The following is a 27,931-nucleotide window of genomic DNA, read 5'->3' as shown; positions in this document are numbered from 1 at the left end:
AAGTGATGATTGGTGAGGTGCCATGTCAGCATCTTCAATCGATTTTCACAAATCTGGCCACTCTCTCTCAGACACAATCCTTTACAAAAAGTGAAGAATTATCATCACAAATGAGTGGCTGTATTTGTTACACACCAAACATATTTTTGGACCACAATTTTATACCCCTTTATGCTAGAGAGAGTGTTGCTGTGAACTGCATCTCTCTCTCTCTGGCAATGGCAACTCTGCACTCTCTTGCATTGTCCTCTTCCTTCTCCAATTCACTTCACAAACCACGCTCATACTCAGGTACCATCACCCTCTTCTCACTTTTCTTCTCTAACATCGCTTTTTCAATTTTCCTATCAAATGTGAGTCTGAGAAAAAAAAAATCATTGAATAAAAAGACAAGATTAACAAATGGAGGTGGCATTGCATTCTTTTTCTGTTTCTGCCCTCTTTTTTTCTTTTAATTCCTGATATGATGCTTCATTTTTCATTATACACTTGAGTACAATTTTAGAAATTTTAGCTCTCAAACTTGTACGGATTTGATATAGTTCCATCTTGAGCACAAAACATTGAAGACATGCAAAGAGGTCATATGTTGGTGGTATCTTTTGATTGGTAGAGAAAAGTGACAGTAAAACCAAGAATCTACAAATGTTAACAGTTTCAAACTACACTGCACCATTCTATGTTTAAACCAGTTGTTGTATCAACTTCACTGAGCCTTCTTACCCTTGATACAAAAATATAGAAGTTAATATGTTTGTGTATGCAGTCCCATGTTCAATTGTTCATCAAAGTAGAAACTCCTCATTCAATGGTAAAACTTTGCGGATGCCATGTTTGAGGTTACGCTTGGTAACACAAAGCAGTGGCATGCAGATGCCTGTTGTGATGATGGTGAAACCAAAGATACAGTTCATCCAGGGAACTGATGAGCAAACAATTCCTGATGTGAGGCTGACAAAATCAAGAGATGGAACAAATGGCATGGCCATCTTCACATTTGATCAACCTTCAGTTTTCGATTCTTCAGGTGAAATAGGTGATATCACTGGATTTTACATGATTGATGAAGAAGGAGTGCTTCAGTCAGTTGATGTAAATGCTAAATTTGTGAATGGTAAGCCCTCAATAATTGAAGCCAAGTACATAATGCGGAGTCCAAGGGAGTGGGATAGATTCATGAGATTCATGGAGCGATACTCTAATGCAAATGGTTTGCAATTCATCAAAAAATGACTTTATCTTCTATTCTTTTTCCCTTTCTCAACTGCAACATAGTTTATGTTCATGTATAACTTCAATTTCCATACTCATCATGTCTTTTCTCACACCAAGATTTTATGAAATTTTGCTTCTCCTGCAACTTGGAAAGGTCATCATCATCATTCAATCACTTCCTTTCTGCTATTCTGTTTTCAATAAACAAGAAACTGTCTCAAGAAATATGCTATTCATATGTTTCCTTTTAATACCTTCTTCATGGATTACTTTGTAAAGCCTTAAATCAAATTTTGATTCCTATAAAAATCTAATTGCTGTATTTGATCCTCTAATTTGTTAAAAATAATCAATTTTGGTCCACCCTGATTTATAATTTTGAATAAGTTTTATATGGAAATCCTTTTACAAATTAATCTACAGAAGTCTGTATAAATAAACTTATCCAAAGGGCTATTAAGTAGAACTCTTTACATTAGAGCGCACTAAAGACAGAGAAAGGTGTTTAAAAATAATATATCTATTAATAATAGTTTAAACAGATTAGATAGTTCAAATACTTCAACAACAGTTCAGTTTAATTTAGTATATTTAAATTATAATATAGCTAAATTCATCTCAACAATTATAATTCAATTCAGTCGAATCACTTTTAGGTTTCCTCATCAGTGGCATTGTGACTAGATGCACCCAAATAGTTTCGGAGTGTTGCATGTGTCCTGAATATGTAAGACATCTTAATTCATACAAAGTTTATTCTCAGGATCAAACTCAATAAAAAAAATTACCCATTCAGGATTATTTTTAAGAAAAATAGACGAGTGTTGGTTGAATTTTTGTTCTGCACAATGTTTCACTCTCACTGATTTTGTATTTCATAACTTGTGCATCTTGCAATTCTTTTAGTTAAAAATTAAATGTTAATTAAATATAACCATAAACAGTTTTCTAATCGAGTATCTTAACTCATCTTTCTCTTCATCTCACAATTAATTTTTAGAGAAGATTAGAAGTGTTGAAATCAGGGACAAAACTACAAAATTTTCATGTGTTTTAATTATTGACTTTTTAAATTTCTGTGTTTTTACCTTAATGTTTTGGTTTCGGTCATTGGCAGATGTACACGTTTTTATATTATTGACCAAATTCATTCCTGGTCGTTTCATTAACTTATAAATTTATTGATCTATTAACTTTATTTTTTTAATCTAATGATGGATTAATTTATTTATCTATTAATTTCTGAATTATTACTTTTAAGTCATTAATTGATTAATTTATTAACTAAATAATAGATTAATGCATTAATCCATTCATTCATTAATTTACTCATTTATTAATCGTGGATTTATTAATTCATGAATTCGTTAATTTCATTATTTATATAAGTTATGAATACCCAATATTAAGTTATTATTTTATCTTGAATCCTAGCATATAGAAGTTAAATTTTAATTTTTTAAAAAAAGTAGAGTTCTTATTTATTTTTAGCCAACGTATCAATTTTGAAAATTAAAAAAAAAAATCATTTAGATTTCGTGTTGAGGAACCAAAATTCTAAACTCTATGTAAAAGAACTACAGTGTGAATTTCATGGAAGGAAGTTTAAAAAGAAAAAATAAATAAAATAAAAGCTATTGCCAAAATCAAATCACCAATTAGTCTAGCCTTACATGTTCACCAACCTTGGTCTATCAGTAATGAAAGCTGTGCAGGATCTGCCTCTCCCAGAGACACTAGTATTTGGGTCCCCCTTTCAACAATGTGAGCACATCATTGAAGTTAGTATTTGCAAAAGGGTGTCATCTGTTATCTAAAAAAATACAGCAAATTGTAAAAAGTATATATAAGTGTGTGGAAATACCATCAACCACCACTAACAGAGTTGTTTTTGTTGTTTTGATCTGTTCACAGCTCATTATTTTTATCTCTCTAATACATTGCACATCTTATTTCACACGTCTCATTCTTCTCTTCCCATCTCAGTCCAATTCTAGAAGAAATTGAAAAATATTAAACATGAACAATAGTCAAACTTCTATAAAACAGGCTAACCATGCCAGCTTTTTACTCTTCCTTGGTTTATCCAGTTGTTCTCGATTTCTTCTGTGGACAAATAGGAATAAACTACACGCAAACACACAGGAAAGGTTTATTAAACAGAGAGCTAACAATGATAATTTATCAGCATTACCAGCTAAACATTTCCATTAAGGACAAAAATAACATTTAGCAGACTGTCATATATCAAAAAACACTAAACATCTGAAAGTATGATGAAGTGTTTCCTCAAAGCAAAATCTACACGTCAATGCAGTTCGTTTCAAATATAAAAGCAATTATCAAAACTTTTCTGCTACCGACTATTTATTGGTCATTTAACAATCACTGATATCCATTGGACACAGTATTATGTAATACCATGGAATTTTATACTTTAGTTAATCAAATCTTAGATTTAACTAACTACCAACTTTTTGACAAAAAATGTAGATACGGGAGTTATACAGACTAGAGAGCATCTTACGTGGGGAAAAAATTCTCATGCATCAATTTGACTATGCTCATTCTAATAAAATGAATGAATCAATTTAACTACGCTTATACATTTCTCTACTTGCCTCCACAGGTAGCTAAACAATGCAGGGGCATTCAGCAAAATTAAGTAACCCAATATACTAAAATGAATGTATTTAACTATGAATAGAGGAATCAGACAAAGAAACAATGAAAAAGTAGAAAATAATAGAACGTTTACTTAACTGAAAATGATCAAATATCTCAACAATTTTTTAGAGTGTGGGTGTGGGTGTGGGGCTGATGCACAGGCGAAATGATAATTCAACTGGGCTATCCGTGACTTCAACGGTTAAACATGCTTGGGTTTACCATTAATTGTAATAAATGTTTATATTTCCTATATGAATCAAATGAATGAAACTATTACATGAAAGGAATTATTAAACCTCCCAATGCATTCTACGAACCACTGAGTGAGGAGAATACACGAAGCAGAAATCAGAAAAAATCTATAACACAAAAATGTGTAAAGCAAAAGAATATGTCTCTATATTGGGGGTTTCACTGGGGAAACTTGTCCTTAGACATATTCAGCATTAAGTTCACAGCAAGACCTAGTAATAATTTGTAAGTCCTCCCCAATTCAAATCATTTCGGAGTCTGCATTGAGCCTAACTGCAGCACCCTGCAGTTTTTTAACCCCTTCTTTACTCTATGATTGATTTACTTGCTCATTCTTCCAAGAATTTTTTGCAGCTTCAGCAGACGAATCATTGGAATCTCCACTACCATCCTTTGGTTTGGAGAAGAAAGGATCCCATTCATGAGGTCCCACCTCATGCTCTCCCTCAGGCAACAAAGCGTATTTCCAACTGTTCTCCTCAATGAAGCCGTCATGTGTGCGACCTTCAATGATGTCCTTCCTCAAATTTGTAACCTTGTCAATTACTGCTTGTACAGCAACGTCAAATGCATCTTTAAGAGTTTCTAATTTGGAGCGAGGATCAGCATATACTAGCCTTGGAATGAGACTAATGACCTCTTCTCTCATGATCTTCACTTGTTCAGGAGGTATCTCACTAAGCCTTTCCTCTATACTGATATTCCTCTTACGGATATCATCCTCTGGAATGAAGACAGAATACTTGGTGTAATTCTTGGGAAGATGCCAAGTATACTGTGTATATGCTGAGCCAGGATGGAAGAAGACGGGTATACAACCAGCCAACATTGAGTCAAAAGCAGATCTTCGTGTGTATGAATCACCCTGGGGTTGCAAGCAGAAAAGCGAGCTTTGAAACATCTTCATTATGCTGTCGGGAGAGTGACATTTGCTTTCTCCAAAATCACATTCCAACAGCTTACAAACCTTTGACCTTCTGCATTGATCAATTAACTGACCCCTGATTGATTTGGGGTTGCCAGGACGGGGAGCACCAGCAAAGGAGAAAAGCCACTTCCTCTCTAGTTGCCTCATTCTATCCTGCCAAATGAACACATCAGCATCCTTGGCTGGGTGGAAGTATGTAGGATACGGAATCCCAAAATCATTCGCATTCCAAGGACTGGACTCAACCACAAGCATGGACATATTCTTTGCCGCTGGTAAAAACAAAAGCTTATTGCCCCAATCTGATTCTTCCTCAGACAGTCTCCTGAAATCCCACGTTATCCTTCCTGCAACAAGAAAATGGTCTCTGCCATTATTTATGCTCCACTCTGGCCTCTTCATGAGCCACTCAACCAGATCAAGCGAAGCTGCATCCCTCATTGAAATATTATAACCCCAAAGATAGCGCGCAATGTCAAATCCAGCATAGAAGGGTACAAAAACCGCAGCAGCAACAGAGGAATCATTTGTCAAACATTCATACTGTTTCATCCGATTGCTGAATATAACATCAACAGCAAACTGATTGGTAGCATACCATCCAGTATCAGAGAAGACCCCTTCAACATTCTCAAGGGGCGGACCAAGGCCAGAATTGGTGGTGAACTTGCACATATTAGTCCAAAGACTCAAACTCCTGCATTCCTTCAGCATATCCTCGTTGAACCTGGAGGGAAGATCATGCACATAAATGTACCTCCCCCCACAGGGATCACTCTTGTTTTCAGCAGCTCTCATTGCTGGCATGAAAGGGAAACTCTTCTCGGTGTGAGTGTCACTACGTCGCACCTCAGGCTGAGGGAACCCAATCTTCCTAGGAGGGGCCTGCACTTGAGGGGAATCCATTACATGGATCGGGGCAGGTTGATAATGAAGGGAGACAGGTGTTGTGGACAGGGTTGAGTGCTGATCAACATCAGTATTGTAATTACTCTTGCTATTGCTATTGTTATTATCTCTTGCAAGCACCACAAAATGGAAGTAAAGGAGCAAAAACCAGAAGACAGCAGAAAGGGATGCCAAAAAGCAAAGGCGGGGATTCTGATTCTTTGGTGCCCCCTTCTCCGTTTGGTCAGAGCGTCTTCTCATCGCATTGCAATTGAAAACCGCTGACTCAATCAATTCATAGGACACAGAGCCAAATCACAAAAACCTAAACCTAATAACAGAGATTCTGAATACAGAGTAATCTGAGAGCTCAAAAGAACAAGACATGAGAAGTGTACAACCAAAGAGGATCACAAGAAAAAGAAAGGAGCAGTTAGAAGGGAGAGAAAAAGAAAACGTGATTGAATGGATGAGAAGTAGCAGTGTTTGATTGAATTTGATGCTCTCTTAAATGGGAACGAGATTTGGCGGAGAGAGAGAGAGAGAGAGGAATCTAGGATTTGAGGGAGTGAATTGTGCAGAGAGAGGGGGGTTGGCGCATGTTAGTAACGTGCGCTGGGGTTGTGTTGTATGTCGGTGTCGCATAGGATTGGGACGCGTAGGGTTGATGAGAATGTGAGGATGTTCCCATCATTGCATGAATCTGTTGTAATAACTCCGACTTTATTATTTTTTCTTTCTATTTTAAAAAACAAAGTTTGTATGGTTTCTTAGTTTTTAAACTGAGAAAAGGGGAAGAAATGGTAATTCTGAACAAAATGAAGATGTGATTAGGCAAATTGTTTGACGTGAGCGTTGATTGGCGCGGAAGGAGTCCTTTGCATAGGCGCCGCCCACAGTTACGCCAATTCCAGCCGACACCTAAAGCTAGATCGTAAATGAACCGTCTCACGTTTTTTCACACTCCGTTCCAATCTCGATGACAAATCTTTCTATCCAAAACTCGAGAAGAAATATTTAAATTGATTGCATCTAGGGTGTAAAAACTGACCCCATTACGGATCGAGTAAAATAATCCGACTTCATCAGGGTGAGAATAAACAGATTGAATTGAGTTCATATTTATTTTCTCATCTAATCTTTAATTCTAAATTTTTTATTGAATTTTGATTTTTAAAAGATTGATTTAATCGAGATTTATTCTAATTAGTTTTATCGAATATGAGATAAAAAACATGTTAAAAATAGTTTTTTAGTTGTATAAATGTTTTTTCTTGAATATTTTGAGGTGTATTAGTGTAGCTGCAGTTAAGTTGAGCTCATGGAAATGTGGAAATAATCAATTTCATGACACTTTAAAGATACATTCAAGAATAGAAAATTATCAAATTCACAAAAATAAGTCAAGTATAACATCCCATTTAATAGATAACTCTATTTAAATAAAACATTACATATTATAATATCCAAGAGCGCGAGACTTAGAATATAAGGATTTCACAACCATCCAAATATCTAATAAAGAAAACTAAGGCACACCATGGTACCACTAACAAAACAGAAAGATTCAACAAATGTAAAAAAACTTGCTCATAAGCAAGGCATTACAAAATGATGAAAACTCTTCCAACGTGGGTCCAAGAATGAGCTCCACTCCATACCATACCAACTAAGTTGCAACATTTTCATCATCACTGCGATTACTAGGGGTTCCCATATCTGCTCACACTAAATGGATTGGTGATATTTGCAAAAAGGAAAAACCACACACAAGACAAACACATGCAAATAGAAGGGAGCTAGAGTAAAAGGGTTTTTATCATACAACTAAGCATACAATTTAAAGGTCAAGCACACATAAATCAACTAAGCATGTCATAGCAACCCACAAGACTTTAAGACTCAATTATCCGGATACATATAATTAGTCGGATTCACCGGATGCTTGCACTTGTGGTGACCTCTTCTGCTCTGTAGAACCATTGCCAATGGGTTTCACCCTACCACGCACAAGGTCAACCTTCAAACATCTAAGGCCATTATCCTGCCAAAGATTAGGGCCTCTTGCTACTCTCACCACTTGAGTCAGTACGCTCTATGTGAGACTAACTGACTCTTTAGAGCTTCAGGATGCAATCCTTGCTTGAATCCTTACTTAATTATATATTGAGGCATCACCACGAAACCTTATTAAGAGGTTTGTGGAATTACGTCCATTACTTGAGGCACCACCTTGAGCTCTCACCAAGAGGGTCATGGAATTATGTCCACTACATGAGGCAACACCATGAACTCTCACCAAGAGGGTCATGGAGTTACGTCGATTACACAAGACACCACCATGGGCTCTCACCAAGAGGGTCATGGAATTACGTCCATTACACAAGGAACCACCATGAATCTTACCAAAAGATTCATGGAATTACATCCAACTCATACCATAGTCATGCTTCACCAACCAACCATAGATTTATCATGCATACCAACCAGCCAAAATCATGAATCATGCATTTACTCATATCAAGCTCATCGATTCTCGTCCCATCGTGTCATATAGAATACATACCAAGCATCATACGTAACCTTTTTAAAGTAACAAACCAACCAATCATTAGAAACAAACATTTATCCAATCAACAATGTCAATCTCGCTCAAGCTAAGGAGCTCTCGCTCAGGCGAGAGGAACCCCTCGCTCAAGCTACCAACTCTCGCCTGGGCAAGACTGCAAATAGAGTGCACGTCGAGGTCTCGCTCAAGCTAGCCCATCTCGATCAGGTGAGACTACTCTCGCTCAGGCGAGTGGCCTTCGCATAGGCGATCCCTCGAAACAAAAAGGGGGTGAGCTGTTAATGTTCTCCCTCAAGCGAGAGCTCCTCGCTTAAGCAAGAGCTTTTGTAAGACCTGTGAAAATTAATTAATTAAATAAATAATTAATTAATAAATGCGGGTAGTGGGAGCCTTAATGACATTAAATTCTGACTTGTATGAAGTGGAAAAGTACTAGTTCAAGTGGTTGAGAGTGCTTGGTTGTGTTGAAAGGACTTGGGTTCAAGTCTTATGTATGCCATTTATGTGTTGTTTGATTTATTATTAATTTTAATAATATGCATGATTATGTTGAGTGATAACATAATTATAGAATTATATGAATTATCATGAAATATTAATTGGTTGAATGGTTATGCATTGATTTGATGATAAGCATGGTATGGGTTCGAACCTTGGTGAACTCAAATTTGACTTTTTTTTTACTAAAAATTAGTTGAGGCATGAATATGAAAGGGTAGAGAAAATTCTAGCAGGGCAGCCAAGAGGGGCTAAAAAACAAATAAATAGTGGCCTTTAAATAGCAATTAAACTCATCATTAAACTTATTTTCGTTTTAGCATTAAAAACCATCAATCAAAGATAGGGCATTGGTGCTCAAGGGAAGACGCATAATTCCAATTCTAAGCAAAAGAAAATTCCAAGTTAGGGGAGTTAAACCCGTAATCGTATGTTTTTGATAATATTGCATGATTTTGATGATTTTATGCCATGAATTTCGTGCTGCATCTGAGGTGAATTAGGGGTTTAGGTGTTTTGGTATTGTTTTATTGAAATTCTTACCCAAATGTATGAATATGATGGGCTTATGCACTGTATATGTTGGTTATGGTTCCAATTTCGATTTTAGGGACTAAATTGGGTCTACATTATGTTTATATGTTTGTTGCACTGTTTTCCATTGTTTGGTATGGATTGGAACGAAGTTGGACATTTTTGCTGGTGTTTGTGTGCGTAAACAGTGCAGAAGTTTGCTATTCTCGCTCAAGCGAGCCAAGCTCGCCTAGGCGAGATTAGCAGAGAATTGAATCTGTTTCTGCTCGCGCGTCTCGCTCGAGCGGAGATTTTTTATCTTGGGCGACAGGCTATCTCACTTAGGCGTGTGTGTCTCGCTTAAGCGAGAACTCGTGAGTTTGAGTGGTTTTGCTCGAGCATCTTGCTCAGGCGTGGAACTCTGTTTTGGACGAAAGAGCGTCTCGCTTAGGCGAGAGCCCCTCGCCTAAGCGAGAATTTGAGGATTGATGTGGTGCTTTGTTTAACTCGCCACCTAGGCGAGGTACATGTTGTTCTGGTGAAGGATGGTCTCACCCAAGCGAGAAGGAGCTCGCTCAGGCAAGAGTTTGTGGACTGCTATTGTGCAACTTGCTAGCTCAGGCAAATGAGCCTAGCTTAAGCGAGATAGGCTTGTGTGTTTGGACGAAGTCTTTTAGCCTAAGCAAAGAAGAGTACTATGATGTATTTCAAGGAAATCGATAATGTTGTAACAAATTGGTTTGTGTTTGATTCGAATGCGTGGTCTATAAGGCTTCTAAGATATCTCAAAGGTGGGCTTGCTGGTGTTCCTTGAGTTGTGGCTCGGAATGTATCCCTTGAGTTGTGGCTTAAGATAGGGGTTAAGCACGTGGCATTCTCTGAGTTGTGGCTCATAATGACGTCCCCTGAGTTATGGCTCGGGATAGCGGATGAACACGAGGAACTCTTGGGTTGTGGCTTGGGTTGGCGAGTGTTGCGGGTGTGAGTGTGCTGGTTGTGACCAGTACGGATGGGTCCAGATAGATTGCCCTCCTCAGTAATTAGCTGACGAGTTTGGTAGTCTTGGGACGTTACAGACTATGTTCGTATTGGGAACTCCACCTGGCATTACGGTGTGTGATCTGTAACATGGTTTCCCGCATGTGCTCTATCGGTTATGGCCGATAGGTATGACAGCAAGACATCTTAAGGTACTCACAAGAAGATGTAGAACACGGTCAACATGGTTGTGGCCATGTGGAAGGAAAGGATGAGATTCCTTTGATGTTCTGTATATTAAATTATGGTTGTGGCCATATGAGATCAAAGGGTGAATTTTCCTTTGATATGCTTATGATATAAAAACATGGTTGTGGCCATGTGGGATGAAGGAAGGGAATTTTCTTTGGTATAATTAATTGGACATAAATATTTTATATACATATGATTGTTTGATATTAGCTCACCCTATCTGCTTGTGTGTGGTGATGATTGTGTACACGGTACAAGGGAGCAGATGATATTGCAGGTGGTTCTGGTGAGGCATAGGCTCGGAGCGCGGGCTAGTATGGGGACAAGATTTTACCAGAGTTTTTACTGTTTTGTATTTTAAGGATTTTGTAAACTCCTGGATTAATCTAGTGTGGTTTTCTTATCTATTCGATTTTATGAATTGTGAATTGAAACAATTATTATTGTAATAAGTTTTAAATTTTCCGTGTTTTTGGGAAATGATGTTTTATTAAATGAAGTTATTTATATTTTCTTTATTATAATAATTAAATTTGTAATATCTGGTCGGGATGTTACAGCTTTCGTTTTGAGCGACCAACCCGCTCGCCTGGGCGAGTTCAGCAGAACTCACCAGCTCTCACGCATGCCAAACTAGATTCAAACAAGAAATATACACCATATAATGTTCAGACCATCACGACAACAATTTAAACATGCAAGAACACAAGGACAGTCCAACAACAGGTAAAATAATCATAAATATGTGAAACCCTAGCTTCCCTTACCTGAAAAACGCTAGCAAATCTGTACCAACACTCGAAGAAGAGCACCACGGAACGTGGCAGCTTGCGAAACTGGAAAAACAACCAAGGAGGACGAAACTGAGATCCCAGTTGAGGTTACAGTGGAAACAAAGCTTCCAAACAGAATAGGAAACGAAAAAGGAACAAGGGTCTAGAGTTCTACTTACCTGAAAGTAGAGTTCGATCACCCAACGGAGGAACTAGCTCAAACCCTGACAGAGCTCTGAAAAGAGAGAAGAAAGGCTGAAAAAGGGGTTTTTTGCCAAGTGAATGCAGAATGAAGGGAAACAAGTGGTTGTAAGGGTCTTGGGTTACCCTATGGGTGGTCTTAGGCTCAACAGATGAGGCTAGGCCCTTAAACATTAAGAGCAGAAAAAGTGAGTCTTACATTCTCCCCAACAACAAAAATTTTTAACCTCGAAAATTCACTAATGTGGTAAGAAGAAAACTATGTTTTCCCCATTTTCTCTGACAACCGCCACATACACATGACTGATATAACGATTCCAACACCTATAGTCACTGGAAACTTTGCCTTTGTGCTAAGCGATATGTGTTCAACAGTGTAGATTGGTTTAGTCACTACTCTCGAAGCAACTCTTAACCTCCAACCTCAAAACTGGAATGCTCCTTCATACCTGACCAAGCAACTTGTATATGATATACTGACTCACCTACCATATGCTCTCCACTACCTCTTGTAGGTTTTTACCAAAGTCTCAGATGACTTCAAGTCTCAAACTAAAGCATGTTAGTAATTCACTTCACATCACCTTGTTCTCTCCTTTAAGCATCACTCTACTAACTTGATCACACTTGACTTCTGTCCTACTGCCCCACCATCAACACTCTTGACCACTTTCATGCATAACGACACTCATAACATCTTGCTTCCTTTGCTAATTTCAACCAAGGTAACAAAGTTCAATACCAAGTTATTCTATTTCCAATTTAAAACTTTCAACTGTTTCAATCACCATATCGTTTTGGCATCCTATCCTCATTTTTGATCCCTTAACTTATAACCATCATTCCACAAAACCTCATAACCATAACTTTCATTGACTTCAAATCTCTAGTTTGTTTTGTACCAAGCAACTCTACGATACACCTTGAACTAAGATTGCCCGATTTGCCTTTTCCCCCAACCCTTTTGAGAAACTCACATGTCCGTGTTAGGTAACTAGAATAATGAAATCACCTTACACCTTATCTTCCCAACTCAGACATTTATACTTCTCCACCAACTTTTACTCTTACCTTGTCAAGCCTAGATCTTGAGTTTCCTTCTAAAAATAAGCACCTACTCTTACTTCCTTACTTTTAGGTTGGCACCCTAACTTGAAAACATAATTCAACCATCTCCTATTTCTCTGGTCCAACTTCCTCTGTGCAACTCTACACTTCCAACTCTGAATGATCATTAAACACTCTTAACTGATACTCACAAGAACGAAACCTTTTATGTTTTTAAAGAACTGGTCTTTGTAGTAACCACTAGGTCATGAGTAAGATAGTTCTCCTCATGCACCTTTTACCATTCATAAGCATCACTTGCCACCATGCTGCTGCACTACTCTGGTCCATACACAAGATCACTTATTTGTTTACACAAAATGATGATCCTTTCATGTCTGCCATGACTAGGAAGCAATCGTCGTTGAGAAACCTTCCTCAAAACCTCTATAAAACTTGCAAAACTCTTTAAACTCCCCTTTTTATAGCCTTAGCATTCCATTTTCTCAACATCATATCCACCCTTTTTAAAACTATATGTCCTACTAGTCACTCCATCCTTAGTCAATACTCTTCTTGAACATTCTGAAGACTCTCTTCGCACTTGGGAAACTTGCCGCTAAACCTTGATGATATCGTCAACCTGTTTGAAATTTCTTACCTTCATCACGTTTCAACTCTTTAAAACCATAGGCCCGAAAAGTCAATCCTCTCTTATCCAACATTTACCCTTGAACAATCTATCTTACCACTACCTCTCCCCTAAGATTTTCCAAACTTGCAGATAATTAGGTTATCCTACTGAGTCCACACCACTACATCCCTAACAACCCGTCATCTACTTCTTTTACTTTGCACTTTGGGCATGAATATCAAATTGGGAATATTGGCATTGGTTCCACTTTAAACACAGACGCATTAGTGAACACCACCCCTTCCTTGGTGGAAATTCCAGTACCTGTTTCGAAGCCACGTTTAGGAACCTTTCCATGACTGAGATCCTTTGTGTCTAATCTTCCCTTGCTTTTGTTAAAAACCTCTGATTCTCATGACACTATGCCTCCACCTTTCAACTTGTCCCTCACTTGATACAGAACCACTGACTTGTCTCCTTGAATTGAAGAACATCACTTCGTTGGGTATCACATCCAATAGGAATGAGATTTGAAAAAAACAACCAATTCATCCTTGATGTTATATCCCACCCTCACCAAGGGAACAATTCAAATCGACTTAAATTTGAATCCTTTGATCACCACATGACAAACCACAGACTTGAGCAGTCTTCACTTGACTATAACTGTTGTGAAACCACCATCTTGATTCTTACTCCCTCTTGCATATGACCCTGACTCGTTCACCATGCTGGCGACATCAAGAGGTATACGACCCCAAGAAAAATTGACCCTTAGTCCAAGCATCACCTTCGTAATCTGCATCTTGGAATGAGATCATTCGTGCTAACCACCTTAGCATCACCCATCGTAGACATCATGTCAACAACTCAAAACTTTTCTTTTCATTTCTTCCGTCATTGCGCTCTGACATACGATGGGTTGTCCTTCCATACAAGAATAACCTTTAAAGATTCGTCTCTCCTTTTGGTACGCGGAACCTTGCACCTTATATCCAAGGTCAAATGTTCTATCCTTCTGTTTCCTATCCACAAATTGTTTTTCCCCTTACCTAAGAAACATCATCTTTCCTGACTGATCTGTAAACTCTTATCCACCTCAGCCTTCTACTAAAGGTTTGCCATCTTTTCACACTTCACGGTCTTCTCCTTTCTTAGCTTTCTCACTGTTAAGCAATCTCACCACTTTTTGCAACCTAGGATTTGCCAATTTCGTCTCTTCCACCAATCCAAGAAAGCACAAGATATGGCCATACGGCTATATCCGATGACACTTCTTTTAACACTGTGTATCCACATAGCTTTGAACCTCAACTTCGTCGGGATGAAGAATCAAGTCAATTTCCTCAAGCGATGTTACACTTGTATGCACTGATATTTTTCATTGATCTAACCTTTGAATTCAACTCCTTTTGGAAAACTTGTTGTATCTGTTTCCAAGAACCTATCCTTGAAGCTCCCTTTGACCAAACATTGTTTTACAATCTCTAACATCTTCTCCCATATATTAACCCAAAACTTAGCTTTCCTATCTTTAAGGCAAGAAGTTGTCTCAAAGACCTCATCCAACACTTGTAAAGGTAAGCAGGCCAAGTTGACATTAAATCTGTATTCCCTTATCTCCATAGATACCAGACATAAAGCACAAAGGCGTAACAAGACAAAGTAGAACATACAAAGCAACACTCCATCATCTACAGACAACCAAACCTTTTGTTTGTCACCCTTCTTTCCCCAAACCATTAGAATTAAGAAAGGAAAACAACCTTTGATCTAGTCATGAGTGTGCACCCTCATTACTTTATCAAGACGTTTTTTGTTCTTAATACTTCTGGTTCCACAGTCAAACTCGACTAAACTTGACTACTTAAGCCTGCGAGACATGACAAACCCATAACCCTTGGGTCATCCTAAGGACGAACTACTCTGATACCATAAATGTAACGTCCCATTTAATAGATAATTATATTTAAATAAAACATCGTACATATTATAATATCCAAGGGCACGAGACTTAGAGTATAAGAATTTCATAGCCATCCAAATATCTAATAAAGAAAACTAGACCACACCACGATACCATTAACAAAACAGAAAGATTCAACAGATGTCCAAAAACTTGCCCATAAGCAAGGGATTACAAAATGATGAAAACTCTTCCAACGTGGGTCCAATAGTGAGCACCACTCCAAACCATACCAACTAAGCTACAACATTTCTATCGTCATTGTGATTACCAGGGGTTCCCATATCTCCTCACACCAAATGGATTGGTGATCATTGCAAAAAGGAAAAATCACACACAAGACAAACACAAGCAAACACCACGAAACCTTACTGAGGCACCACCACAAAACCTTACTAAGAGGTTTGTCAAATTACGTCCATTATCTGAGGCACCACAATGAGCTCTCACCAAGAGGGACATGGAATTATGTTTATTACATGAGGTACCACCATGAACTCTCACCAAGAGGGTCATGGAATTACGTCCATTACACAAGGCAGCACCATGAGCTCTCACCAAGAGGTTCATGGATTTACGTCCATTATACAAGGCACCGCCATGAATCTTACCAAAAGATTCTTGTAATTACGTCCAACTCATATCATAGCCATGCTTCACCAACCAACCATAGATTTATCATGCATACCAATCCTATGCTCATATTCAACCAACCATCCAATCATATTTCATACGCACAATCATACCAAGCTCATGCCAATACTAATCCAACCAGCCAAAATCATGAATCATGCATTTACTCATACCAAGCTCATCAATTCCCGTCCCATTATGTCATATAGAATACATACCAGGTATCATACATAACCTTTTTAAAGTAACAAACCAACCAATCATTAGAAACATGCATTTATCCAATCAACATTGTCAATCTCACTTAGGCTAAGGAACTTTCGCTCAGGCGAGAGGAACCCCTCGCTCAAGCTACCAACTCTCGCTTGGGCGAGACTGCAAACAGAGTGCATGTCGAGGTCTCACTCAAGGTAGCCCATCTCGCTTAGGTGAGACTACTCTCGCTCAGGCGAGTGACCTTCGCTTAGGCGAGCCCTCGAAACAGAGAGAGGGTGAGCTGTTGTTGTTCTCGCTCAAGCGAGAGCTCCTCGCTTAAGCGAGAGTTTTCATTTTGAGTGACCAACCCGCTCGCTTGGGCAAGGTTAGCAGAAGTCACCAACTCTCACACATGCCAAACCAGATTCAAACAAGAAATATACACCATATAGTGTTCATACCATCACGGGAACAATTTAAACATGCAAGAACACAAGGACAGTCCAACAACAGGCAAAATAATCATAAATACGTGAAACCCTAACTTCTCTTATCTGGAAAACACTAGCAAATATGTACCAACATTCGAAGAAGAGCACCACAGAATGTGGCAGCTTGCACTAGAAAAACAACCAAGGAGGACGAAACTGAGATCTCAATTGAGGTCACAGTGGAAACAGAGCTTCCAAATAGAATAGGAAACGAAAAAGGAACAAGGGTCTATAGTTCTACTTACTTGGAAGTAGATTCCGATCACCCAACAGAGGAACTAGGTCAAACCCTAGTAGAGCATTGAAAAGGGAGAAGATTGGCTAAGAAAGGGGTTGTTTGCCAAGTGAATGCAAAATGAAGGGAAACAAGTGGTTGTAAGTGTCTTGGGTTACCCTCTGGGTTGGTCTTATGCCAAATAGATGAGGTTATGCCCTTAAACATTAAGAGCAGAAAAAGTGGGTCTTACACCAAGCAGAAGAGAGAATGAGCAACAAAAATTGGACCTTGTAGTTTTCTCTATCTTTTTCAAAAAAGAAAAACTTTGATAATTCATAAATATGTATCATAAAAGATAATTTGGAAAAATATATCTTTAAATATTTTATTTGATATTTTTAAATAATTATCTTATTTAATCATATCATAAAATATGAAAAGATAATAACTATCAAATCTTTTAAAATATAACAAGATCTTCTTAAATCTTTTTAGATCTCCACAACAAACAAATATATCTTGAATATATTGGATTGTTTAGAAGATAATTTAAAGAGATTGCAAAAGGCTGATTTGGAAAATTAATGTAAATATTAGTGGGTGATAATTTATCATATATCTTTAAGTAATTAATTTATTTAATTATAAAAATTTATCAACCAACTATATTTGTCAAATAATTTATATCTCTCCAAATATTTTTAGATATTCAAAACAACTATAAAGATAAAAGAGATTTGAGAGATTTTAGCAACAGAAAAGTCCAATCCAAGTCTTATATGAAGAGACCAAGGGGGAGTAAAAGAAGAAGCTCGACACCTCAGAGTTTAGGAACTCTTAGGGGGCCTAATTTCCTTCTCTCTCTCTCTCCACATTCTCTTCTTCTGTTTATTTTATTTTATTTTATTTTTCCTCCATGAAGAGCTAAGCTTCAAGGGTTAGTTCCACGGTAATTTCTTAATTGGATTGTTTGGTTAGAATAAATTTGTTTGTTCTTTTGATTCTTGTTGTGATTTATTTTCATCTGTGTCTTTGGGTTCTTAATTTAATAAAAGTAATGATTTTTACATTGTAGCAAAGATGACACACTAATATGAACAAAAAGCAATAGTTCCTAATTATTTTTTGAATTTTCCAGAGAAGATGTGGTATTGGAGCCGAACAGGCCGCCCACCTAAGACCCGCAAATATAACATAACCAGATACATACTAGTATAACAAAAATAATAAGTACTTAAAAGACTAAGAAGGCCGTGAACTTCCTAAATCGTTAAAAGGGCAAAACACTTATATTCCACATATACTAAAGGTCACCTATGTCAAGACAAATCTGATCAACAATTTGGAACCATCAACCAAAAGGAAAGAAGATACGAATGTCCAGCTAAATACATCAGCAAATGACAAGTAAATGGACAATGAACGACAAAATAGTATGTCAGTATATTCACGAACCTCCACTAACTAATAGATAAAAATAGAACCAAGTGAAATACGTCCAAAAAGGAATTGGGCCTACAAAGTAGGCCTAATTAAGCCTGATTAAACCCAATCAGACTTGGTCAAGGCCAATTGAATTTGGTCAAACCCAATTAAACTTAATCAAAACCCAAAGCTTGGGCCCACGAAAGAATCCAGTAAAGTGATAAAAAAGATAATTAAATTTCTATAAATATAGGTGGACCATGTAATTAAAGGTATGCAATTCATTAGCACCCTAATATGAGATTTGACTTTGAGAGTTTTTATTGACTTGATCGTCGGAGTCCATTTCTGCAGGTACTCCCCCTACCCTTGTTCCATAACTTGCACAAGGCAACAGATGACGGAGACTTGGCGAATAATAGGAAAATTAAACAAACTAAATGAACCATTTGAGTGAGATCTACAACATTGATTACGTTCACTGAAATGACACATATTGTTGCGATTGTGAATAGACCTGTAATGATTATTTGAGTGACGGTTGGAGCGTTACTGTAAGGAGTGATCAATGTACTGTGGGGTTGAATTATACATGGTGGTATGAGAAGTAGTGGTTTGCATCTTTGCCATACCAGATTCCTTGAGAGTTAGCATAAAGCGTTCCTAGAGAAAGGAAGGCAAAAGGTTGCTCTAACGGATTAAGATGACTACATCATGGGAGGGCTTAAACAAACCAAAGACTAGGTGTAGTGCCAAATGATGACTATTGAGCACCAACATTTTCCTATTGATCAAAGATTTGTTTGAGTGACTGAAAATATTTTGAAACATTGGAAAAGTCATTCATGGAAGTGGAAGAGAAATCTTGCTCGAGAGCAACAACACAGGAATTTTGGTTGTCCTAAAAAATGGTAGCTAAACGATTCTAGGTAGCCATAGTCGTGAAGCCTTTCTCCATGACAATGCCAAAGAGATCAAAAGAGATGGTAAAGTAGATCCACTAAAGAACAATGGAATCAAGAATGGTCCAATGGTAACCCGAGCATAAGTTTCAAGAAGTTCAACCCATATAGCATAATGATCCTTCTACATTTTCAACATAAAAGGGATGTTATTTTTTACAATAGTGATTGAGCGTTGAATGAAATTCAGGTCTTTTCGAGGAGGACTTTGGTGAAGGAACCACAGGTGACTAGTGAGGAGCCAAGATCGAAGTTGGTTGAAGGTAGCGATTGGGCTGGCAGGTGGCGACAAGTAGTTGTTGGGACTAGGAGACAACACGCGAGTGGGAGAGGGAAGAGAGGGGTGGCTCACCACTACTAAAAGAGAAAGGGCAGTGCACGAGTTGGAAAAGAAAGGGAGTGAGGGTGTGGAAGTAGGTTATTGGTACAGATGAAAGGAGCGACGATGATTGGGAGCAATGGTAGCATAAGAGAGAACCTTAGAGCGTGAGACGATGTGAAAAAGAGAACAAGAGCATGATGTTAAACACAAAGAGGCGAGGTTTGGATCAAAAAGAGACTCATGATACCATGTTAAAAGAATGGACTTTAAGCTTAATTCTACCCTACAAAATTGGTTTGTAAAGTGAGGTTAACACCTACTTATATACTCTAAACTAACTTTATCACTAGTCGATGTGGGACTTCCAACACACCTCCCTCACATTGATGTATATGCATCCCATGCATGATAATAGACAATAATGAATGGTCTGATAGAGACCCGATAGCAGGTGGAACAATATGTTTAACAAACAACAAATTTTGCTAGGATAAACACTATATAGGATATAATTGTTTCTTCTATATTCATAAATATATATATATATATATATATATATATATATATATATATACACACACAAAAAAAACTCTTGAGATGAAAAAAATAATGAATATCAAACTAATATTTTACTATCAATAGACAACATAGAGTTACCTTTTTTTATATTAAAAAACGGAAGAGAACTAATGAGAAATGAGAACACATAGAATGAATTTGTGTCTAACTTTTTTTTTTCAAAAACAAAAGAAGATATATAAGGGTAGAAGAAGAATACAATATGTGAGAAACTTAAAAGACAATGAGAAAGAATAAGAAAAATATCTCAATAAAATTTATTATTCTTATTATTTTGTTTTATATTTTATTATTTATTAACATTAAATATTATATTTTATAAAAGAAATAAAATATATCTAAAAAATTATTAAAAAGAAATTAAATAAATTTTAACATATATATTTTTTAAATATTAAAAAAATTTGGGGGGACCATGGCCCCTACAACCTTTCTAAGATTCGTCCTTATTCTTTATATAAAAATTGGACTGGACTTTGTTTCAGGCTTTTTTGTTATTGTAATCTTCTTTTTGATAACTCCAATTATCTTCTAAATAATCCAATATTTTCAAGATATATTTGATTGTTGTGGAGATCTAAAAATATTTAAGAAAAGATATTTGCTAGATTAAAAAATATATGGCAAATATTATGTTTTGATATTTATTGATATAGTTAAATAAGGTAACTATTTTAAAATATTAGATAAAATACCTAAAGATATATTTGTCTCAAATTATCTTTTATCATAAATATTTTTGAATTATCAAAACCCTTTTGTGAAAAGAATAGAGAAAACCGCAAAGTCCAATTTTTGTTGCATGTTCCCATTTCTTAGCTTAGCCAATTTCAGTTTGGCTCAGCCAAACTTTTTAACTCTTTCATGTTTTTCTTGCCCCATTTATGCAATGCTTGACTCTGCTTTTTGGGGTTTTGATTACTATTCTTGGATTTATCTTTAAGTTATCATGAAGCTTTATTCAATTTTTTTCGACACCTCTATGAGCTCAACTTATTTGCAGTTATAGTAACAAACTCAAAATATCCAAAGAACATCAATGCAACTAAAAAGCAATTTTAACATGTGTTTGTATCTTGTGCTCACTAAACCCAATAATAACAAATTCTAATCAAAAAAATCTTTAAAAGTACAAAAACCAATTAAGAAACCACGATTAAAGGCTAAATGAGGGTATAAATATGCACTCATCAAACACAAATTCATCATAGAAACACACTTAAATTACATAAGCACCAATTAACATCTGAATGAGGGATGAGAACATATTTACAGAAATTGACATGAGACTCGGACTTATTGCAATGATATGCAAACCAATAATTAAGAAAAACTTATGTGGATGAAGATCTAAAATGTGCAGACATTAGTTTTGCATCACCGAGATTGGAACACTTTTTAACCACACCACTTGTTGCTTGAGATCTAGATAAGTGGAAGCTTAGAGTCACCACTTTAGATGCTTCGTCAAGATAAGACTCTCACAACAAAAGTGAACTGATCGGACGCTACAAAGACAACATTTCATTATTGTATATTCCAATCTGCTTATGGTACAAGAGCAACTCTCTTACTTATAAGAGAAGTTGATCTTATTAAGTAGCTAATCACTTTTTAATCAAAGATTAAATGTGAGTATACTACAAGCTATCCACTAATTAGAAGCGCGATATGCAAGTTACTCATAATGTGAAATGTACGAAAGAAGATACTAAAGTGTGCGTCAAAAGAAGCTTGCACTCTAAATTACTAAAACTGCCATGCGAAAAACGTAAATGTTGGCGTTGGGCATTTGGAGATGTGAGCTAGGCACGAAAAATCACTATCGGGAGCCTTATGATCTAGCTACCTCAAATGTAAAGGATTCCCTAGAATATGCTGAGACATGCTCTTGGTGACTCGTCTATCGACCAAAGATAAATCATCATAATCATCTACACTCATCACACACATAATATTTGATTTTCTTAATTGATATGGTGATAAAATGGGCATTTACATATATTTTTCATTCTTGTTTCAATATCCTTGATTTCTTACATGTTTTTCTTTTAAATTTTAATTTTCTTTTTATTTATTAGATAATTTAAAAATTTAATATTAATTTTATAGTTTGGTTAGTACCTCATCCTTAAGGCGAGATAAATATCTCACTCTTAGGTTTCACACTTCTATTACTGATCCAAGTTCAAGCTCAGGGGGGCTTGTGGTTCATACCTTACCCCGAGGACAAGATTAAATTAATTATCATGATTTACATAATAGTTATGGGCATACACAATATGGGAAGTAGATTGCCCAATATTATTTATGTTATGAAATAAAGCTACTAATAGAGAGAATAATAGAAGGAAAAATAGAGAATGAGAGAACATGGGACAACTTTTCTGTGTATTATTACTGATAGAAAGAGTTCTATTTATAGATATAACATGTAACTCATAAAGGGAAAAAAATCAACTAGTTAATACAAATATTTACATAAAGAGTAATGATTCATATGAGTATTAATTATATTAATCATATGAGTAACTATATCAAATCAATGGACAACCATTAATTCATAACATTCCCCTTGAGTGTCCATTGAGAAGAGAATGTGTCTCATTAAAACCTTAGTAGGAGAAACCCTTTAGAATAAAAACCTAATGATGGAAAATGAGTACAACATTATGCATTCTTCAATACAATATTGTTCATCACATATTTTATCTCTTCCCCTCATGTAAACTTACATTATTAAGATGACGAAGTCCGAATTTGTGAATCATTTGCTCAAAAGGTTTTCTTGGCAAAGACTTTATATATAGACCTGCTAGATTTTCACATAAATGAATCTTTTGGATATCTATATCATCCTTTTAATTGAACAATACATTATTGTCTTCATATACGGTTGTTGATTTCATCCTTGTCGGGATAACCATAAGTTTCTTGCACATGTTGAATTATAGACCTTAACCAAACACATTCATAACTTATCTCATGTAATAATAAAAAATTTGTATGATTAGACGATGTTGCCGCTATGGTTTGTGTTAAAAAACGTGCAACAAAATGATTAGCATTTGGACAAAAACCAAGAGGGAGGGTGAACTGGGTTCTTAATAAAAATTTTGCTTTTAAAATTTTCCCTTTTAATATCAAAGATCAATTAAAATTCTTTCCTTTATTTTAATAAACAAAATAAAATAAAGAGAAATAAAATAAAGAGAGTAGAGAAGAGACAATTGCACAAAATATTTATATTGGTTCGGATCAAAAGACCCTACGTCCAACTGTTAATCTCTCAAAAACAAGATTAACTCAATCACTAAATACACCAAACTTACAATCAATGATAAGAAAGATTAGGTTTAGAAAACACCTCTCTTGAATCACATAAGAGATGAAGAAACTTCCCTTGAAACCCACAAGGGATGAAAACACCTTCCTTGAATCACACAAGGAATGAACACTTTCTTAGAATCACACAAAGGATGTATGGCTTCTCTTAGCAACAGCAACAACACTCAATCACTCAAGATCCCACTTGATGAAATTTATCACTCTACCGACACTAGGTTTTTCAAAGTCTTTCCACAGAGAGTTATCACGTATTCAGACTTCTCTAACTTTTGTGTTTTGATAATAAAAGCCTACCACTTTATTTATAGAAGCCTATTTAGAAATTAGGTTAAGAATATGAAAAGTTAAGTCACAACTGCCATAGATAATCAATTATCATAAGTGATAATCAATTATTCCATAGTCGTTTTTGAAAAACATTGTTTCGCATTGATAATTGATTATCCTCTGAAATAATCAATTATTCCATAGCAGTTTCTGAAAAAATTTAAAAGAATACTTATGATAATCGATTATCACATAATCGATTATCATAAGTGATAATCGATTATCACAACGCGTTTGTAAAAATAATACTTTCTCTTAGTGCTCTGTTGTTTGGGTTCTGCCTTTTGACTCTTGACCTACTAATTTAACTATCTTAAATAATGTAAACATATTACAAGACTTTAAACAACTAACTCTTAAGTCTTCAATTAATCTCTTGAATCAAAGTATTCTTTTAAGTCTTCAACATTTTTCCATGCATCATCATCATCAAGTCTTCCATACTTCTTCATAAGTCATCATCATCATCATAAAACTCTTTCTTGAAGGAAGATGTCCATCTTTTTCTTTTTGTCAACAGTTTGTTTCATATACCATCATTAAATAATTGTGCTACCACAAGTGAACAAATATCCTGTTTGTGATCAACCATTGTGACATGGTGAGGATATAAAAAATAACATGCATATGCATAACCCATTAGGTTTGATTCTGAATCATTTGGATAAAATAAGCTCATATTCATAGTACCCATAAGGTAACAAAGTATATGTTTTACTCCAATCCATTTTCTTCTTGTAGTTGAAGAACTATATCTTGCTTAAAAAATTTACAACAAATGCAATATCAGATCGAGTATAATTTACAACAAATGCAAGAAGATCTTCATCATTTTCGTGAGGTCTAAGAAGAGTTTTTATCAACATCTAACGACCTCACAACTATTGGAGTGCATAATGGATGTGACTTGTCCATTTATAACATTTTAACCACCTCAATTATATAAGCCTCTTGATGTATAGAAACACCTTTATTTAAATACTCAATTTATAATTTCAAACATGACTTTTCCCTTCAAAGATCCTTCATCTCAAATTCTTTATTTGAGCAATCAATTGCCTTTGTGAGCTCATTAGGAGTTCCAAGGATGTTTATGTCATCTACATAAACAATAATTATGGCAAATTCATTTTCTAATATTTTCAGATAATTACAAGGACAAAAAGGATCATTTCTATATCCTTCTTTTAACAAGTACTCAATAAGACGGTTATACTACACACGTCTTGATTGCTTTAGTCAATAAAATGTCGTGTTCAATTTTATTGAATAACCATCTTTAGAATTTTCCTTGTTGGGCAAATTAAATCTTTTAGGGATTTTCATATAAATATTATTCTCAAGAGAACCGTACAAATAGATTGTAACATCATCCATTAGATGTAAATGCAAACTTTGTTGTGCAACTAGGATAATCAAATATTGCAATATTGTTGCATCCAATACCATTGAATATGTCTTTTGACAAATTAATATAAGGTTTTTTGTGAAAAACTTTGAGCAACCAATTGTGCTTTGTATCTAACAATTTCATCATTCTTAATTTGTTTTTGTGCAAAAATTTATATGTACCCTACGGGTTTCACACCCTCAGGTGTGTGAACTATAGGTCCAAAAACCTTTCATTTAGCAAGCAAATCTAATTATGCTTCTTTGCATATTTTCATTTTGACCAATCATTTCTTTGTCGATAATCTTCAATGATCATTGGTTATTGATCCTCATTGTCATTCATAGCATTTATCACTATATTATATGTAAAAGTTTCGTCAATGTTAACTTCATTTTGTTTCCATATTATATGATTGATGACATACTTTATTGAGATCTCATCATTTTCAACAATTTCAGGCACTTGAGGTTCTTCTGGAACCGAACCATTAATTACGTCAAATGAATCTTTTAGGATTTCAACCTTTTTTAATTAGGTCATCTAGCATTTTAATTTATTTTTCTCATTTGAGAATTTTTATCTTTGAACCAATAGGCTTACCACGCTTCAAGTGTGTCTTTGGAACCAACATACCTACCATGTTTCAGGCGTGTTATGAATTAATATCAAATATATTCAGAGCATTAGCAGTTGATATATATAATTTGATTACCCTTTCTGTCAATAACAACATCTGGTAATTGATTGACTAATTTTGTAAATGAATTATCTTTTGAACTTCTAGTTCACATTCTTTTGTACGAAAATCAAGATAATATAATGATAAATCATTTCAACCAATATCTTTTACCAGTTGTTTTGTTTCTCCCCCTAATGTTGGAAAAACTTACTAATCAAAGTGGCAGTCGAAAAGTCGAACTGTAAATAAGTCTATTGTTGGTAGTTCAAGATATTTTATTATTGAGGGAGAATCATATCCAACATATATTCTCAATTGTCTCTAAGGACCCATCGTTGTCCCTTTTGGTGGGGAAATTAGAACATATATACCACACCTAAAAATTCTAACATGAGAAATATTAGGTTACTAACCAAAAACCAATTGTATGATAAAGAATTTGTGATAACTTGTGGGCTTGATGCAAATCAATAAGGCAACATGCAAGATTGCATATCCCCAAGTAGCTATCAGAAGATTAGCTCTCATAAGTAATGGTCTTGCAACCAAGTTTAGATGTTTTAGTAATGATTCTACAAGTCTATTTTGAGTATGAATATGTGCTATTAGATGTTCAACTTCAATTCCAATTGATATACAATACTCATTAAAATCATAAGATGTAAATTCACTAGCATTATCAAGATGAATTTTCTTAATTGGATAATTTGGGAAGTTTGCTCTTAACTTGATCAATTGTGCTAATAACTTAGAAAATGCCTGATTGCAAGTTGATAGTAAACAAATATGTGACTATCTAGTTGATGCATCACCCAACTGATCATAACAAACAAGGAATTCATTTTGATTCGTAAACTTCTGGTTACCATGACATGCATTTTAATTGTACTAATATATGCGTAGTATAAATCATCCAACTAATCATGTAAAACAAGGCATTCATTTTGATTAGTAAACTTCTAGTTTACCATAACATGCATTTCAATTGTATTAATATATGTGTAGTACAAACCATAAAAGAATGTTGATATTTCCCTAATACATTTTTTTTCACTTAATCGTAGAGATATAAAGATATTTCGTATCTTTTTCATTGTTTGTCTCAATATAATCCATTTAGACAAATATCCTTGAAACTTAATAAGTTTCCATTTAACTTCTTGGTAGAAGTATAGTATCTCTTCCGAAGCCTTCAAATATAGTTGTAGTACTATAAATAATACTAGCATTGATGTCTCGCATTACCAAACAAGAGAAATATCTACTACTCTTGAGAATTGTATAAGTTGTTGCACTATGAATAAGACACATATCCTCATCATTGGTACTAATGTCAACGTTCATTCTTCATACAAACAAATATCAATATGAGAATTTTTTTTTTAACACTTTCATAACCAATGAGGTGATCAATGCTTCCATTTGGTTTAGCAAAGAAATTAATAAGAATCATCATCCGCATAAGCAAAGTATGTTTTTATGTACTTCTCATTATTTGTAAAATGCTTTAGAGTACTACAAGTACAACTCAAATGGTCTTTACTACCATAACGATAATATATACTTTCATCTTATTTGTTGCCAATGTTTTCACATTTTTCTTTTCTCTTTTTCACATTATTGTGCCACTTCTAGTAACAAAATGTGTCCTTGAAATTTCCTTTATAACCATGTCCATAATCAATATCATGATCATGAAAATATAAATCAATTGTTGTTGCATTCACTTATGGGAATGGAGCAGAACCAATTGGACAGGTTTCATGATTTTCTATCAAAAGCTCATTGTTTTGTTAAACCATAGAAAGACATGAAATAAATTCAGAATATTTGTGAAATCTATTTTGACAGTATTGTTGTCGTAGGAGCAAATTAATTGACCATATGCTTTATTTCTTTCTTTAATGGTATCACCAAGACCCATTGCATCTAAATGTATTTCAACATTTAATATCGAATATAAGTCATTCTTCCTC

General features: G+C 35.4%; 2 protein-coding genes across 2 annotated transcripts; one reads left to right on the top strand and one right to left on the bottom strand.

Moving 5' to 3' along the window:
* The first annotated feature begins 125 nt into the window (after window positions 1-125).
* On the top strand, window positions 126-1,440 carry LOC114190987 (photosystem II reaction center PSB28 protein, chloroplastic-like). Its single transcript, XM_028080094.1, has 2 exons — window positions 126-291; window positions 767-1,440. The coding sequence occupies exons 1-2, from the start codon at window positions 219-221 to the stop codon at window positions 1,231-1,233; spliced, it is 540 nt and encodes a 179-aa protein (XP_027935895.1). The 5' UTR covers window positions 126-218; the 3' UTR covers window positions 1,234-1,440.
* Window positions 1,441-4,099: 2,659 nt separating this feature from the next.
* On the bottom strand, window positions 4,100-6,685 carry LOC114190986 (xyloglucan galactosyltransferase MUR3-like). Its single transcript, XM_028080093.1, has one exon. It carries the CDS (start codon window positions 6,212-6,214, stop codon window positions 4,448-4,450), a length of 1,767 nt encoding a protein of 588 aa, XP_027935894.1. The 5' UTR covers window positions 6,215-6,685; the 3' UTR covers window positions 4,100-4,447.
* Between the last annotated feature and the right edge of the window lie 21,246 nt (window positions 6,686-27,931).

Source organism: Vigna unguiculata, chromosome 7 (assembly GCF_004118075.2).
Source record: "Vigna unguiculata cultivar IT97K-499-35 chromosome 7, ASM411807v1, whole genome shotgun sequence".
Lineage (NCBI taxonomy): Eukaryota > Viridiplantae > Streptophyta > Magnoliopsida > Fabales > Fabaceae > Vigna > Vigna unguiculata.
Note: the sequence above shows the minus strand (reverse complement) of the source record. Positions and strands in the feature narration are given on the sequence as shown.